At 40.0% G+C, this 18,174-nt stretch overlaps 1 protein-coding gene across 2 annotated transcripts in view; it reads right to left on the bottom strand.

Moving 5' to 3' along the window:
• Positions 1-2,151: 2,151 nt before the first annotated feature.
• NAP1L4 (nucleosome assembly protein 1 like 4) overlaps positions 2,152-18,174 on the bottom strand; it is a 32,510-nt gene continuing 16,487 nt past the window's right edge. The window contains exons 11-16 of one of the 2 annotated variants that reach the window (XM_082194664.1): positions 15,958-15,980; positions 13,926-14,045; positions 12,799-12,828; positions 11,937-11,993; positions 10,515-10,552; positions 2,152-3,705 (exon numbers count right to left, since the gene is read on the bottom strand). In XM_082194664.1, the coding sequence (XP_082050790.1) occupies positions 10,547-10,552; positions 11,937-11,993; positions 12,799-12,828; positions 13,926-14,045; positions 15,958-15,980 (236 nt within the window). In that variant the 3' untranslated portion in view covers positions 2,152-3,705; positions 10,515-10,546. The remainder of the gene's footprint in view (positions 3,706-10,514; positions 10,553-11,936; positions 11,994-12,798; positions 12,829-13,925; positions 14,046-15,957; positions 15,981-18,174) is intronic. The other variant, XM_082194663.1, reaches the window with a different exon arrangement.

Here is an 18,174-nt window from a genome sequence, read left to right as displayed (position 1 = left end):
CCCAAGACACCCAGGGTTAGTCACCCATACGTCTGTGATTATTTTTTTAAAAGTACCTCCTCCAATGAGTCTATTGCCTGGCAGTTGGGACATGCACATATGGGCGAGTCTGTGGCTAGCGATGAACAATTTGGGAGAAAATACTCCAAAATGAAGCAACAATGTGAAGGGCCTTTCTTCTATGCCCTTCTACGGGGCTGACATTTGCATCCCTAAGTGGTGACATAAGGAATGCTGGAAACAAGTAAGCCTTGTAGTCTCTGGCAGCATCTGAAATCTTTCGGGGCAGAATTGGCTCTTTGCTGATTTAAATGCCTCAGCCATTGACTAAAGTTGTTGAAATACTACTTGCACTACTTTACTGGCTTTACCTTTTCAAAAACCAGTGTTGAAGTGTTAGGCAAACTACCTAGAAGAATGGGAGAGCTGTAGTTCTCCAGTTGCTGCTGGACTACAACTCCTAGTGCTCTTTCCCTTCCTGCTTTTATGATATACTGGTAAATAGAGACAAAAGGCAGAAAACATTCAGGGATTCCAATCAGAGATACGCTAGGAGAATCAGATTAAAGGATATATGGTGTCCCATATTAGGATTAAGCAAACTGAAAAGGTCTTTTATTCATTAGATCATCCAGACCAGACAGGATTCTGACAAGTGAAATATTCCTGATGCAGAAATCTGTGGCCTAGATCAAGCCTTTCATTGTGCCTGAACTAGACTCAGACATTCTTCTTGGCAGCATTTGCTTTAATTTCTCTTTCCTCCACCTCTTCTTAAAACTTCATTTCCTTGGGACTTAATTGGCTTCTATTTGGGGTATGTTAAAAAATAATAAGCAATGATGCAGAAACAGAAAGCATTTGGGATTCAGGGGAGCCTACACAGGCAAGCATACCTCTGACCACTTAAAACAGGCACAGAAATCAGCAACTCAATTTTTTTGCAGGCTAATTTAATTGGAGGAAGATAGAAGAGTTACTTGAGCAGCTAGGCACACATCCAACCATAGTCTCTACAAAACAGAGCAGTCTTACCTAGACAAGTATAAAGAGCTTCTTCTTTTGACCCACATGGCTCTTGATACAGCTAGTTCTTGGATTGTTATATCAACACTGCTGCCCTGCCTCTTCCTCCAGACAGCTCATAAGCACCATGCGAGATCAGACTGAAAGGCCAAACTAGTCCAGCATCTGGTTTTCCACAATGGTCAGCAAGAGACTCCAGGAAGCCCACAAGCAGACCATGAAGGCAACAGCCCTTTCCCACTCTTGTGCCTCAGTGATCCCAGAGTTAGTATATTGCCATAATGACCAATAGCCATCAATAACCTTAACCATCATAAGGATTCTTCTACACCCTTTAAGGAGGTCTCACAAAGCCCCAGTCCAGTTCCACAACTTTCCTTTTGTTGCATTATTCCTCAATGGAATACTTCTCCAACTGGGTTGCCAAAGCAAGCTATAAGGAAGCTATCATTCTGATGCAAAACCCCGGAGAATAAAAATATTATCAGCAAACTAGTGGACAAATTGCAATCTATTATACTGTTTGAATAGTCTTCACTTCACAAGAGAATGTACTATTTACTCTCAGCTACTCAGGGCGAGAAGGAGGGCCAACCTTCAGCAGAAAGGCTTCTGTAGTAACAACTTCATTGCTATTGCCAACATGGTTAAGAACTGCTTGTGCGAAAAATGGTTTCTGGCCCGATCCTATCACAGGGAATGGGTGTTCTGACTCTACCCTTTTGAGTCATTAAATCATTTTAACCTGGTAGTCCATGGTCCTAATAAATGAATCCCCCTCCCCTCCCCTCAATGTACCAGCATGTAATCTATAGGCTGTATCCATTGAAGCCACTGCACCTACTGAATGACTTCCACTCACACAATGTTGTTGGATACAGCCCTCAGATTTTTGCTGCATCTTGAAATTCTATGCATAAATCTGCTGCTTGCAGAAATATCCTCAAGCTGCCAAACCACTGAACTCTGAAATCACAAGCTATTTACAATACTAACATTCAGAATAAATGAGTGGCACAAGACTGAAATCTTAATAGCTTTCATTTCCCCAGCCCACCCCCCAAGTCGTTCAAAAGACCATGTATCATGTATAGTATTAACAAAGAAACTGTCAGGACAATATGCTTCATGTTTCACAACTTTAATATAATATTCTAACTATTCTGTACAAATTGAAAACACTGTATTAAGTTACAAATGTATAAGGTAAGGCTGGAGCACTCTCTACATGCCTGGTAACAGCATTCATACAGTTGCTAATGAACTGTTGCCAAAAGCTGGCATTGTATGTTAAAGAAATGAGAACTGTAATTCTGAATAGATCTTTTGAAGGATTCTGGAGCTTTAAAACCACTGGAGTGTGGAACAGTGCGATATGAGTATTGCAAATTAAATATCAGAAGTACACTCACATATAATTTATATTTTCCCAATTAAATGACTTTCATAAGCACAGTTCAGATGATCCCCTAAACCACCAGAAACATACCATTCTTCCCATTCTTGCATCATTTTCAGACTCCTCTTTTGTGCATGTCATAGTTTGCTGTCATGTCTGAATAGGGAAGCTTTGATCTTTACCTACCTCTAGAATTTGAAACCAACAATTCTGATTTGAAGTGCAAACCACAGCTTGCCAGATCAGACTTCACAATAATTTATGCCTCACACTCAAAAAGAAACTGAAAAGTGAAGCTGCCCACAAGAGGGGAGGAAGCACACAAAGGTGTAGCTCATTCCCAAACCTTGTTTTGGAGGACCATCTGAACCAGGCTTGGTGATGTAGGCTAAGCTAGACCAGTGATACATTTTACTGCTGCAACCCACTTCCATCAACTATGAGGCCCGTCTCAAGATCTCCTTTCCCAGTTTGTTTTGAAATGTTTGATGAGCAATCATTCTGTGAGCAGACTATGTTTTCCATGTACAAGTACCCATATTTTATAAACAGGAAAAATATTCTTCAAGTATATTTAAAACTATTAAAAGCACTAGTTCATCAAAGTACTTACAAACATGAATAAATAAGGTGAACAACTAAGTATCTGTCAACCACCACCTTCTTCAAAGAAGATAAAAGGAAATGTTACTTCAAATTCAGATTGCTTTTACTGGAGATGACAATGTTTCAAGCTGCTCTATAGCACTAGTCTGATTGGTAGGTTGCAGGAATCATGTTATTTTAGAGGGAATAAGAGCTAGCAGAAATCATATTGCTTTATTTGTTTTCACTGCAAGTATTTTATTAATTCAATATATTTTCATGTGAACTATTCCACAATATTTAGATTAAAAAATTCACTGAAGTGAGGGCAAGTATTTCAGAAGAGCAAATTAGTTCCCCCCCCCCCCAATTTTAATTTGAAAGCCTACTGAAACAGGTTGAGCTACAGTATACCAAAGGCCGTAGAGTGTGTGCTTTAATTAAACCTCATATTTCTCAAATGCATTAAGTTGCCACTGTACAAGTTAAGCAAAAAAATAAGAAAAAAGTTAGTGAAAATCATGCATTTGAAAACAATTTAGTTTTAAGCGTTGTTAATAAGATTGTGCTGCAGCAATGGAATATCCTGAACTGCAGGCCAGGTATCCAAATATTTGTTACAGGTTGTTCAAATATCACTCTGAAGTGGTATTTCCTTATTGTTGTTTGCATTCAGCAGGCTGGCTGGCATCTTTCTGTTTGAAGAGGAAAAAAGAGAGTAAGTTTACACAACAGGTACCCAAGCATGACACCAAGTTTCATTCCACATTCATAAGCAACAGGAGAACTATGGTGTGGGAGCTAATGTAGGCAAACATTCCATCAACAGAAGGATTTCTCCTTGAGCAACAGTACATTCTCCCTGCACTCCTCCTTCCAAGCAACCCCTAAATCTGTTTCAGGTGTTTTCCCAACCCTCTGGAGCACAGGGGGTTGGGGAGGGCACAGAGAACACATAAGAGGGATGAGGGAAGTGAAAGTCCTGTTGCACAGGTAGAAATTCCTGGGCTGATGGGACTCTTTTCGCAGAATATTACTCATTGTACACAACTGGTACAGTCAAACCTCAGTTCCCAAATGCCTCCAATTTAGAATGTTTTGGCTCCTGAACGCCGAAAACCTGGAAATAAGTGTTCCAGTTTTTGAACGTTTTTCAGAAGACGAATGTCCGACATGGCTTCTGCTTGAATGCAGGAAGTTCCTACAGCCAATTGGAAGCCACACCTCAAACATTTCGGAAGCCGAATAGGCTTCTGGAATGGATTATGTTCAACAACTGAGATTTGACTGTACTATGAAAGCTAATTTCCCAAATTAAAATAAAAGGCTTCTGGTGCTATTTCATATGTGGCAGGAGAACTATTCCTCTTTCCAGATTTTATACTTTTTTGCTTTAAACTATTTTTGGCTGTTAGAAGTGGTGGTATTTTGGCAGTGACTACCCACAAGGTCAAGCATGGGTCAGCAGTGCTGAAGGATCTGGTGCAGAAGAAATATAGGATTGTATCTGATGGTAGTTTTGTACTAGCAGGAAGCACTTTTGGCTAGTCTACTTTTTCCCAGCTCCCCGCACCCTGAAAAGTTCCTCATGAGGGTTTGAGATCCTCCAACATATAGTTCCCTATACTAAAATCAGTTCCACAACTCTCTGGTTTTTGAATTTTTGTTCATGGCAAGGAGATATGCTGCCATTATCCAACGGCTATACTGTGTAGTGCTGCCAATGCTAATGGAAACGTGGTGAGGAGGACTGCCGGTCTTGCTAATTCAACTCCTTGTTCCAAGGGACACTAGAGCTAATGTCCCATACTGCAATATTGTGTGGCATAGGCTTATCAATGCAGTAGGTGACAGTTATCAGGCCACATGTCTGCAACTCTATCACAAAACAAGCTGTTAATATTTTTTTAGTTTACTTTGTTAAACATGTGCTTGATCCTATGTCATAAAAATGAACAAGCAGTTAATGTATTTCCTAGAGGCACAGGAAGCAATAATTTCCAAAGGTATGAAGCAAGTTCTAGATCTTAAAAATGAAATGCTTTTCCAACACCTCCCTCAATTGTAATTCTAGAGAGGCAACCCAAAATTATGTGGTCTTCAGAGATTAAAGCTAAGCAGTTTTATGCATATGTTGTATGCAAAATGAAAAGGGCACCATGAACTATAATGGGCAATGAGCCTGAGCAAACCTTCAGGCTCCCTTTCTGTGTGTAGCTAGGAAAAGGAGCCTGTGCTAATCTGGCATTTTGTGAAAATGGAAGCAGACACTAACCAAGTCCTTGTTGTAGTCCTGCGGGGGGGGGGGGAGTGTAGAATCCCAAGGTTTTACTCAGATTCATTCCTGCTTGTGTACATGGTTTAACATTACATACAGACACAATGTGAAAGAGTGAAAGTGCAGGACTGAAAAGAGCATGTTGCCTTCTAATTTCAAGTGTAATGTGAATATCTGATAATATACTGTGTTTTATGAGTGAAATATATGCACTTTAATAAGAAAAAAATCAGTTGAGAAATTATATTCTTCCTTTAAAAACAGGTGTTCAATACCCACATTTTCCTCTCTACAATAAAGGCCTTCAATATATGTCACAGAACACTACCCTAGTTTTAAAAGTTAGGCAAAATATACCATGACTCTAAACAGATTGAGGTTACTATCAGCCAACACCCCTAAAACAGCTTTCTTATGCCAACATCTCTAACAACTCTGATTTCTACCAAAGAGCTCCACGTTAAGTATGCTTTGGGAAGGAAAAAAGCACAGGCAAGAGAAGACTGAGAAACACAGTATAGTGGTGCCTCGCAAGGCGAAAAGAATTCGTTCCTCGAGTCTTTTCGTCTTGCGATGTTTTTCGTCTTGCGAAGCACGGTCCGTTGCAACTGCGCCTCTTCAAGCGGCTTTTAAAAAAAGCGCAAGACGTTTTCGTCTTGCGAAGCAAGCCCATAGGGAAATTCGTCTAGCGAAGCAACGCAAAACCGGAAAACCCTTTCGTCTAGCAAGTTTTTCGTCTTGCGAGGCATTCGTCTTGCGGGGCACCACTGTATTCCAATCTGCTTTGCAAGTATAAGTCAACACACAACGCACAGGTTCTCTAACAGCAATGCTTTTTCAAGTACTAGTATTATGGTCTGGTCTACACTAGATTAGGCATCTTCACCCTGCATTCAAGACCGCAATTCCTCTTTAACATCAGTTGTCAAGGTTAGGGAAACAGATGCAATCATAGAATGTATATAGAATTGTTCCCTGCTAATGCAATGACAATCATATAGGCCCTAAATCCTAATGCAGATACGAAAAAAAATCTAAAATAGTTTTCCCCTTAAATTCTCTGCACTGCCAAGAGCTGAAGAGGATAGCCAGCGGGACACAATATGGAACCATTCACAGCTCCTAAGTCGGAACAATAGTGTATAATTGTGGTCAAATTCACCAAGATTATATAGATGGCAATATGGTATTTGCTACATGCAATTTGTAGGAAATATCGTCTTAGCCTTAAGCTACCAAAACAAAATCAGTCTTGACTGCTTCTTTTCAAGTAATGTTCTTAGAAATACAACCATTGTATTTACAAAACCTAACACCCAGCCTTAATACTTTTGAACATGGCTGGTGCCTCTGAAATTACCTCTCAATTAGAAGTGTAAAGGACAGGAAACCCCCCCAGAAAAGACAACATTAAGAACTTTGAAATTTAGGGCAAAATACCCTTGGGAAATGTTCTCTCTCTTGAGGTGAATGAAATACTTTTCAAAGCTGTTTTGAAAATACTTGTACAATCAGTTCATGCTGCTACACATCTCTTAGAACCAAAATCTAAAGGTCTGGATTATAAACAAGCAACAGCCTTCAATTTGATGTTGTAAAGTCCCTTCAAATATTGCAGAATGAATATGAAGTACTTTCAAGGATTTGGTACAGGAGTATGAATTGTGAATCTGCCAAGCAGTGGAATAAAATATGGGTTCAGAATAGCTAACTTTTACAGATGACACTTGCAGCTGACTCCTGTGCATTTTTATTTAAAGTTGCGTATGACATGCCTCAATATGATTTTCACTTACATGAGTGTACAGAGGATTTCAGGCTACTGTCAGTGATTAAGAAGAGGTAATAACTTTTTAAAAAATAAAATATTCAGATGTGCTGCTACTCATTCACAGTGTGCTGGAGATAAACTACTGTGATAAGAAAGCAGCGGCTAGAGTAGCTGTCCTAGAAACACTTGCACAGCCCTCACGCTGCAAGATGTTTCATAAGTGCTTGGACGAACAGAACATCTTCACATTTAGAGAGAGATGCAAGAGAAGCTGTCAGTACAAAAAATGGCTTCATGGAGAAGAAACTTTTGGACCAGCACATTAAAAACCCAAGTATCTTCTGTTTCTATGCACTAATGTCAGAGATCCACACACTGTCTTAAATAACTAAGACAAAGAGATTCAAAATTCCTGAAGGTTTTTATTAATGTGTATTAAAAATCACATTAATTTTCAAGATGAAAGATTTATACTCTGGGAATTGGTGAAACATCAGTTGTCTTCTCAAAGGATACATGAGAGAATTCAGTAACTACTGACTCAAGTTCACATATTCTGAGAGCAAAGGTCTGCTACAAGTCCACTGCCATGATTGATGGCTGCCACAAGCTGAGACAGTCAGCCCATGATAACTTCCAGCCACACCAGCCTTTAGAGGCAAACACATGCAAGCCACAGGCCCATGATGAACTCAGTATTTCGCACAGCCGTGTATGTGCTGACCAAGCTGGAATTCAGTACAGTAAAAGTCACGGTTGCAGTATATGATGGGTAGGTCACAGGGGCCGAGGACTTCCAAATTGCACAATATGCCAACACCAACATTTCAATAAAAGTATTTACACACTCAAGTCAAACAGACTTGGCAGGGGGTTGGACTCGATGGCCCTTGTGGTCTATTCCAACTCTATGATTCTATGATTCTAGACTGTGCATTCTCCACATTCATAACATGATTCCTCCCAACATCAATCCAGTACGAGATAAACTTGGAACATACAAGAATATAGAAGTGTGAGTCAGCACCTGCAAAAATCTTATGTTGATTCTATTATTTACAGAGCAATTCAAGTAGTGAAACAGCTAGTTCACAATTTAAAGGGATACTGGAAAGAGGCAGGCAGGCAGGCTTTATGCTGAACATAAAGGAGCCTATTTTGTGTCAATAGTTATTAAAACAGAGACATATAGAGATCATTACACCAATGAGTGTGCCATTTTTAGCTACTTCACAATCCCACAATTCAAAGCATAAAGAATCCCAGAAGAAGTGGGTAATCTCAATCTTACTTAACATACATTACTCCAGTATCTAACTGCCTCATTATCCCAGAAACCAATTTGATTGTATTTCTAATACCCTATTGGAATTAGGATTTTATTTCATATATGTGCCACTAAGCACAAAATGCAATCAATCTCCCTCAGGTTAAAAACAGCAACACCTTGACTGACAGGAAAGCAGGGATGGGGGCCCTGTGGCTCTCCAAATGTTGACCCCAATTCCCACCAGCCCCAGCTAGCATAACCAGTGGTCGGGATGATAGGGGTTGTTGTGCAACAACATCTGGGGAGAGGCAGGTTACCCATACTGAGGTAAAGGAACAGTGATTTAGTGATCATTGAAAAGGGATCCTTACAGTCTTGCATACTGGATGAGATCTTTCCAATGTGCAATAGCCATTTGGCTTAACTCTCTCCGTGATTTTTTGAAACACTTGCTAACCTGGAGAGGCGGTACCTTTTCAAGAACAGAGAACCAGTGTTCGAAACTCCCATTGTTCTAGGCGCATTTTGCGACAGAGAATTTCATTAGCGCAAGCAGTTTCTGAGCTCTGGGCGCGGTACTGCACCTAGGTTTTCAGATTTAGAAGAAGAAGAAGAGTTTGGATTTGATATCCTGCTTTTTCACTACCCGAAGGAGTCTCAAAGCTGCTAACATTCTCCTTTCCCTTCCTCCCCCCAACAAACACTCTGTGAGGTGAGTGGGGCTGAGAGACTTTGGAGAAGTGTAACTAGCCCAAGGTCACCCAGCAGCTGCATGTGGAGGAGCGGAGACGCGAACCCGGTTCCCCAGATTATGAGTCTACCGCTCTTAACCACTACACCACACTGGCTGCAGAGTGGAAGGAAAGGAGGACCTTTTTCTGCCTCCCCACTTTCAGCTACTGTCTGAAGACTGGAGAAGAGACCCTCTTAAGAATATTAAGACTACGTGAAAAATAAATATAATATTTTAGCTGCAGTTCATTCATTTTCAGAATTGTAGTTTTGTTATTAAAAAGTACACCTAGACATTCTGTTGTTGCATCCATAATCTAGGTTTAAGGTGCCATTTAGTTCCTAGCTTTCCTATCACAGTTTTTAACACTGCAGAGAACCCATGTAGAGGTAATTTAATTTTTTAATTTTAATAACATTTATTTGCGTCAGCCATCGGCCATGTAGAGGTAATATGAACAGCTTAGAAAGAAGCTGGGATAGAAAATTAGATTTTAAGAGAAGAACCTGAGTTTATGGCTTTGAAAAAGCACAACTGAGAGGGCAGCAAAGACAATGAGAAGAGTCAACAAGCCTAACTACAGCGTTGATATTTTATGGATAACAATCCTAAACTCTGTGAAAGTACAAGAGAATGAGTGCATGTGAGGGTCCTAGGAGAGAAAGAGAATGTGTTTTTGCCTCAGGGCAAGAGAAAGACGTTAACATTCTATCAGAAGACATGACAACATTGGCAAGAGCCTAACTGTAAAAGTTGCAAGTCACAAACTCAAGTTTAGAATAACTAAATAAGAATGCAATTTTCTTGTTTCAGCAATCTCGCCTATCGCATGAAACAAATAATCTCAAAATATATGAGTGCAAGTGTTCATTAAGCAGAAAAGATGTACTGGCATATCAGTGACCACAAATTATGTAATTATACTGTAACACAGTACAAAGAAAGAAGGAAGTGAGGGAAATTCAGAATTTAAATTCAAGTAAGCAGGATTAAATGGGATATATGGGTGACTGATTTGGCAAGATAACCAAGTTGTCCAATCTGGCTGAAAGAGAATGGAAAAAAGGTTGCCTCCTAACAACACCTTGAAGACATAGAAATCTAACCCCTAATTTTAAATGTTAAAGCCTGCACAAAGAAACACAAACGGCCAGTGCAATCACAACAAAAACACATCCATCTTAAGAGCACATAACTAAGGCAAGAAGAACATAATGTGCATCAGGAAGAAATGGAAATTCCTATAAACACTGACATCATTCATGATTTTACAGTTAAGGTGTTCTACATATTTTTCTAAATTGCAACTAGGTCCGTGAGGGTAGCCATTAGAAACCGAATTTTTCTATTTACTAAATAAAAGAAACCAAACATAAACTAAAATGAACCACATTGTATGGGCTACAAAAACTGGAAGCCTGGAAGTTATGTATTAATGGAATTCAACCTTACCTATAAATGAATGAATGATAAAGAGACTTAAATTACACCTAAATGGGGAAAAATTGAAAGGAACTGTCAGCATGAAAGAAAAGTGAAATGGATCAAAGAAAAAAAGACAGTAATAACTAGTGTTCCAAAAGATTCAAGAAATGGTTTGTCACATACAGCTGCTCTCCAAAATAATTATATACAAATTATCAGCATAAAACTCGATCTTCCCACCCACAAGACTTTAGATACAGCCATTGATGCATTTCATTTGGGAACTCTATAACTGCTACCCTATCACTAAAATTATTCTGTGATAGCCAAAGAAACACTATTTCCACTAAGAAGCTATGTATATTGTGCAGAATGTGCTGGTTAGGATGTCATGCAAGTGTATATGTTTTCATCATGACACAAATCCCATTTTTGCATGCTAATATATTTTATGTATAACTTGCTCTTTGTTTTAATATAGGACCCCAAATCAATACATACTGGACATGTCTAAGTATCAGTGTAACCAAAATATGTTTGAGAAGTGATCATGAGGGAGTCTTGCCCATGCAGAGGTTTTAAAACAAGCCTACTATGGAGAAAGAAAGAAAAATAGACAAGTTGCATATCTGTTCAGGTCCACTTCACCCATGACACTTTTCCTACATGCCAATATTATTAACTGGGGAGGCATTGAAAAATGTTATACAAGAATCAGACAAATTACCCATTGCAAGCTAAAATGCAATTTGCAATTTGAGGATTTTTGCCCTTTGCACGTGTAAGGGAAGTGTTATGCATGAAGCAGCCTTACCATTTTCAACAAAAGACTCAATACCAATAAAACAAAGCCAAAGTAAAAAACAAAAAAAATCAAACATTCTGCAACAAGATTTCAAAGCTTGTTAAATATGCATATGTAACACTTAAGTTCAATAAAACTATGTATTATTTGCTTATCTGTAGTTTACGAGTGTTTATGTGACAGCAGCCAGGTTGTTAGTTACGTCTGTGCCTCTGTGCCTTAATGAAGGAGCATTAACAGGTATTGTTAAAGAAAATGAAATGGACTACTGTTAACTTGGTCACTAAAAAGCAGCAGCATAGAAATTCTTCAACCCCAATTCATGTCAACAAAAATACAGTCGTACCTTGGAACAGAATCCATTCTAGAAGTCTGTTTGACTTCCAAAATGTTTGGAAACCATGGTGTGGCTTCTGATTGGCTGCAGAAAGCTCCTGCAGAAAGCTCCTGCAGCCAATCAAAACGCCGTCAGACTTTCGGCTTCCAAAGAACATTCGCAAACTGGAACACTCATTTCCGTGTTTGAGGCATTCGGGAGCCAAGGTATTCAGGATCCAAGGTATGACTGTAAAAGCGAGTTATGATAAAATTAAGATGCTACAATTTAGCGGTTACATGGCATACAGTGCTTTAATAAAACTAACCTTAGGTTCACTTTCTGCTTCTTCGTCCTCTTCTCCTTCTTCTTCACCTTCCAATTCCTATGTTTTGTTTTTTTTTAAAGTAGGATAAGAATGCTTTTTTAAAGGAGCAATACTTTCTACTGATGACAACAATAACATGTCCAGAACTAAACTCAATGATGCTTTACTCCTAATACTGAAATTGTTTGCAAGTAGAAATATTTAGTTACAGGATTTCCTTAACCTTCATATATTCTCATGGCTCTTGACATTAAGCAACCTTCCCATGGGTGTCTGCAGTAATTTTTCCAAGGCAGGGAGGGATAGGGTGGAGTAAACACTCCAAACAAACAAACACATGCTAGCATCAGAGAAAAGGTAAAATCTGGTGACTTAGCAGTGACAAACCCAAGGCAGATTTGGTCTTTGGGAAACCTGTATTCCAGCTCTTCCCTCCATTGTTTCTCAATGGAGGTAGGCCTGTTGTCCATCTACAGATAGTGAAAAGATGCCCAGTCTAACTGTTAAAACCGATTCCCTGTCTCCGTTCAACCCCCCAATTCCAGTGCTGCTACAGTCAGCTTCACTGCCCCCACCCTGCTGCATTTACCCCCTAACATGTCTCGACATGTCTAACAAATCTATCAGAAAACCATTATCTTTCACCAGACTTACTTGACAGAATATGGCTTGGCAAATGCTTCCTAACATGGCTGTCGTTCCCAGTTCCCCAAGCACCAAGACAGGCTAGCCCTCACACTGACTTATGGAACATACATGACTGAAACATGTGCCTCCTTGGATTCTCTCATAGAAAGCTAAATATTACCTTTTTTCCCCATAGGGAAAATGTGACAAGTAGATTAAACAGTATTTTACTCACCTCCTCTTCTCCTTCCTCTCCTTCTTCAAACTAAAAAGGGGGGAAACTTGTTTAGATCCTAATTTAAACCATTAGTAGATGAAACACAATATTTGAAGATACGCATTCCAGATCAGATCCCCAGCACTTGGGTATAGAAGTACTTAATATTTTCATCTCAAGTCCTTACACTAACACTTTCATTTATATCCTAATGAAGGACTTAATGTAGTCTTTTAAGCTAAATGCAAAATTGAATGGCTATATGAGGTCACAGTATTAACAAACCTTATCAATTTTCACTAACATAACCAGCTTCATCTCCAGCCATCTGTTTATTCTTTAAGACTAGTTAAGAGAAATTAGAGAGCAATTACATCAGTAAGGAAAAGGCCAGCAGGTCACTGTCTTAAAGGTGGGGTAGTGCAGTGCTTAGGATATTGTGCTGAGACATCCCAGTCAAATTTCACCTCAGCTACAAGTTCAATGGCTAGTGCTAGGCAAGCTGCTATCCTTTCAGCCTCAGCCTCCCCCTGCACTATGGGGATAAAATCAACATACTGTACAGAACTGTTCTAATGATTACTGTTATACCGTGCCATAATGCTATTAGTTATTAAAATGTATTTCTGTAGCAAGGATTTCTGCAGCAAGGATTATGCTTTTCCAGAAGCAGGAAGAGGGGCCCTGCAACAAAATTTTGCAGTATTCTCACCTGCTAGCAGGAATGCTCTTGTCCAGGGTTCCAGCCAAGCAGCCATTACCCCATCCAGATACTAAAGAGCTGTAAGGAGCACTTTTTCAGCAGACACTCAGCATTCCATGTCTACTGAGTATCCTCAATCTTAATTGGGTTGTTTTTTGGTCATTTTTTGCCTCCAAAACGTGTGTGAAGGGTAGCTTTCTGGTTTTCCTGAGCATGCAGATACTTCCCTTTTCATATTCAGAGGCCCCATTATTACTCAAGTTTTGTTGGAATTGACCACATCACTTGGCTATTTGAGGGAGTGATAAGGACACAATCAGTTCTCCAGACAAAAGCTGACTATTTATGAATAAAGTTATCTTTCCCTTAAAGCACACACACATACACCCCCCTCGACACATGGAATATTCACAAATTAAGATAATCTTAAAAGTATACATACATTATCATCATCCTCTATAGCTTCCCCAGTGAAATAGAGTACAGCACGGGGAACTATTCTTTCACGGAAAAAGTGTCCAACTTCAAAATCTATAGCTAAAGTACACTCTGAATCTTCATCCTGGAAAGTTAAGAGGAAAATGTAGGTAAAATATACAACCACAACTGATTTCTTGGTCAAAGTATTTATTAGGTTATTAGTTTTAATAAAGTATTTATTATTGAAGTATTTATTATTTTAATAAGGTATTTATTAGGTTATTAGGTGTATTAGGTGTTTGTACACGGGTGGCACTGTGGGTTAAACCACAGAGCCTAAGGCTTGCCGATCAGAAGGTCGGCGGTTCGAATCCCCGTGAGGGGATGAGCTCCCATTGCTCAGTCCCAGCTCCTGCCAACCTAGCAGTTCGAAAGCACGTTAAAGTGCAAATAGATAAATACCGTATTTTTCGCTCTATAACACGCACCCGACCATAACACGCACATAGTTTTTAGAGGAGGAAAACAAGAAAAAAAAATATTCTAAATGAAACAGTGGGTGTATGATTTTTGTGGTTCATGCTGTGGCCACAGACATGTGATCTGACGGTGAGTTTGGGGCAGCCCAATGCAAAAATCCTGAGGATCCGTGTGGATCTGTGCTTTGTAACCACATTTTAAGTGGGGAGGGAAGGAAAAGCACTCAAGGGACAAGGAGCACGCATGGGGTGTGTGGAGAAGGATGCTGCTAATAATGCAGGCAAGGGGTATAAGAGGAGAAGGCTCCTCTCCTCTCCCGCTTTGCTCCTTTAAAGCAAGCAGGCTCTCTGTCCCTCTCTCCTCCCCAGTCAGCGGCTCTTCTCCCGCTTTGCTGTTTCAAAGCGAGCCATGGAGGAGGGAAGGAAGGGGAACCATGGATCCTCTGCTCACGACTGCAGCAGACCCCCCCCCCCGCCATCCGAAGGCATTCGCTCCATAACACGCACAGACATTTCCCCTTACTTTCTAGGAGGAAAAAAGTGAGTGTTATGGAGCAAAAAATACGGTAGGTACCGCTCCGGCAGGAAGGTAAACAGCGTTTGCATGTGCTGCTCTGGTTCGCCAGAAGTGGCTTAGTCATGCTGGCCACATGACCCGGAAGCTGTACGCCGGCTCCCTCGGCCAGTAAAGCGAGATGAGCGCCACAACCCCAGAGTCGTCCACAACTGGACCTAATGGTCAGGGGTCCCTTTACCTTTTAGTTTGTACTTCTACCACTTATTTAACATCGCTAGAAGTCAAACGAAGAATTATAACAGTGTGACAATTTTCAATAGTACATCAGGCAACGTCAGAACAATTGTTAAAGAACCAGACAGACCTTTAGATGCTAGTCTGTTCTATAATAATAAACTGACATACAGGAAAAATACTAACTCCCTGTACTGAAAGAATCAGCAATCAACTCCAGAGGATAGATGGGAAGTTAAAACACTGTTTAGGAGAAAAACAGCAGAGTAAAAAAGAAAATATTAAATAAATAAATAAAATTTATTCCTGTTTATTACTGAAAACTGTTTGCACTACTAATAAAAGAATTGGGTATGCAGTTCCACACGGGGGGTGGTACCTGCAGTCCAAAAACAGTGACTAGAGTTTAAGTACAGGACTCAACAAAACACAAGATGGCTCAAGACCACAGCTGATGCCGATAAAATTGTACACTGCCACAGATAAAAGTTATACATGAGCAGAAAGGCACTTCCTGTATATGCAAGAAAGCCCCACAGAATTTTCCCAGTTTCCCAGTCTTGTTGCAATTTCTCCCGCCACAATGTCCCACCAAACTCCATTCCGGAAGGTCCCTCAACCCTGAGAAGGAGCTTTTGAAGGAGAGACAAGAGGCTGGGAAGACCTGTTTTGAGCAGAAATCCAAAATTATATCTCAGAAGCCAACCCATATTAAGTAACTGATTATTAGCTGTCCTTTGAAGTTTGTTGCCAGAAAAGAGTCTACCTCAACATGTTTAATGGTAAGGCTGGAACAGACTATAAAAATATTAAAATTAACTTACCAGTGATTCTCCATCTCCTGAAACTACAAAAAGACAAGAAGTCAGTCTAAACTGTTTAAAAACCCAACCCTGCTGCAGGTTCTAGTGTGAAAGCTATTGTTACGTGTAGATGGAGCAAGAAATATCCTTAGCTTTCTCTGGGTGTCTTTGCTAATGGAGAATTGGACTCCATTTTCAAAGCTTATCCTTTCAACTAGGTCCTTTTATTTGTCTCTTGGGTCAACAGCTTAGGGCCAAAACAGCATGTGAGAAAAATTGGACAGGTAAAAATGAAGTTTGCAAAACACACCCTGACACGTTTCAACACAAAAGATGCAGCTTTGGAACTGAAACTCACACAGGATGAATGTTTACAACATCAGAAAGGAAAGTTATTCACCCCAAGCCCACATTTACCTCAAATAATGGGAATTCAAAATACTTTCTATAATACAAAAGTTAAAATGCAAGCATCATCATTCTGATCCAGCCACATGGTAATACATTGATCCAGAAGATAAAAACTGAATTTCAAATCTAGGTCCCTATGATAAGCCGCCTTATAATTGCCCCCATATAGCTCATACCTCTTGTTGCAACTACATGGAAGAATGAATGTATGAACCTACACAACTGCATTGCTTCCTAGCAGCAATTCACACAGACTTCCCCACTTCTTTTTAACCCTCCTGTGCTTGTATGAATAGTTACTAGACCAGCCTTTCTTCACCCTGGGCCCTCAACTCCCACTGTCCCTGACTGCTAGACAGAATGGCTAGGAATCATAGGAGTTGTAGTCCAACAATATCTGGGGAGCTGAGATTGAGAAAGGCTGCATGAGACGGTAGTATGATTTTACTGGCTCTTATGCTGCTGCTGCTGCATTAGGAAAGATAGCATGATGCCCTCTAGATGGTGTTGAACTGCAGCTGCCACCATCCCTGACTCTTGGCCATGTTTGACCAGGACGGACGTGACTTGTAGCCCAAAACATCTAGAGAGCACCATGCTCTGCAGAGTTACCAATCTCCTGCTTCAAGAGACAAAAAGCAACCACTTGAGTGCTACCTTCCACTTTGCCCTTCAAAATGTTGATTCTGAACATGGTGATTCAAAGAGCAGTTTGGAGGTTCAAGGGACATCAATAGCAAAACAAGCTCTGAAAAAGGCAGGGCCCCATGAAGCCCCATCCTTATTTCCTGCCCAAAGCATGCATGAGTGTTCCAGAATTTAAAACATTCTGAAAAGAGAATTTCAGCTGAACTAGCCAGAAACTCCCTTTTTAAATTTACAAATGGATTTCTCTCTATGCCCACCCACAGAACGGATGGACAAGCCTTCTACTCAGAACTTTGTGATATGCAAAGAAGGAGATCATTTTAATCTTTTGATGGTCAGCATATGCAAGAAAAAGTTGGCATCATGTTGTGGTTTGGTTTTTAAAAACTGAACACTGACACACGGGTTGTCAAGACAAGAGCAGTGCAAAAGTTAATATATTTCAGTTTTTGTTTGCTAAAGAAAGATGGGCTCTCCTAGCAAGAAAGAAACCTGTAAAATCCCCTTGAAGCCATTATGAGCAATGCTATCCTGATGCATTTTTAATAATAATTGCTTTTTTCAAGTCACAGAATGCCCTGTTGTCAACTCTGCAGCCTAATCACCACAGGCTATTGAATCAATTTTAATCTTCCATGCAGTTATTTGGATTTAGAACTCTACAGCCCTCATGTGGTAAAAACTGGAACAGGTATGCAATATTTAAACAACTTTATACCTTTTTCAGGCAGCTAAAATAAGGCAGCTCATAATTGTAGCTGAATTTGTGGTGTGTAACATGTTTCAAGATAAGATGTGCTGGAAGCCTAAACTATATTAGATGTATGTTGCTGATTTATGAGTGACAGCAGGAAGGTTTCGGATCCCTACTACATCTAACATCTTGGCCATCAGTTACCTAAAAAAAGTTTCACCAACTAAAGGCCTTTTTCCCCTTTAAAGATCACTGCCTATCAAGAAAGTAAGCAGAGTATGCAATACTCTGTTAACTCTTTCCCTGCATACCTGATTCAAAGTACAGTCGTACCTCATTAGTCGAACGGAATCCATTCCAGAAGTCCATTCGACTTCCAAAACATTTGGAAACCAAGGAGTGGCTTCCGAATGGTTTCCGATTGTGCAGGTACACCAGAAACAATAGTGGAAAAAAGTTTGAAAACTGGAACACTCACTCCAGTT

The sequence above is a fragment of the Podarcis vaucheri genome (assembly GCF_965113315.1).
Source record: "Podarcis vaucheri genome assembly, chromosome: 1".
Classification (NCBI taxonomy): domain Eukaryota; kingdom Metazoa; phylum Chordata; class Lepidosauria; order Squamata; family Lacertidae; genus Podarcis; species Podarcis vaucheri.
The sequence above is the reverse complement of the archived record's forward strand: the minus strand, read 5'-3'. Positions and strand labels throughout refer to the sequence as shown.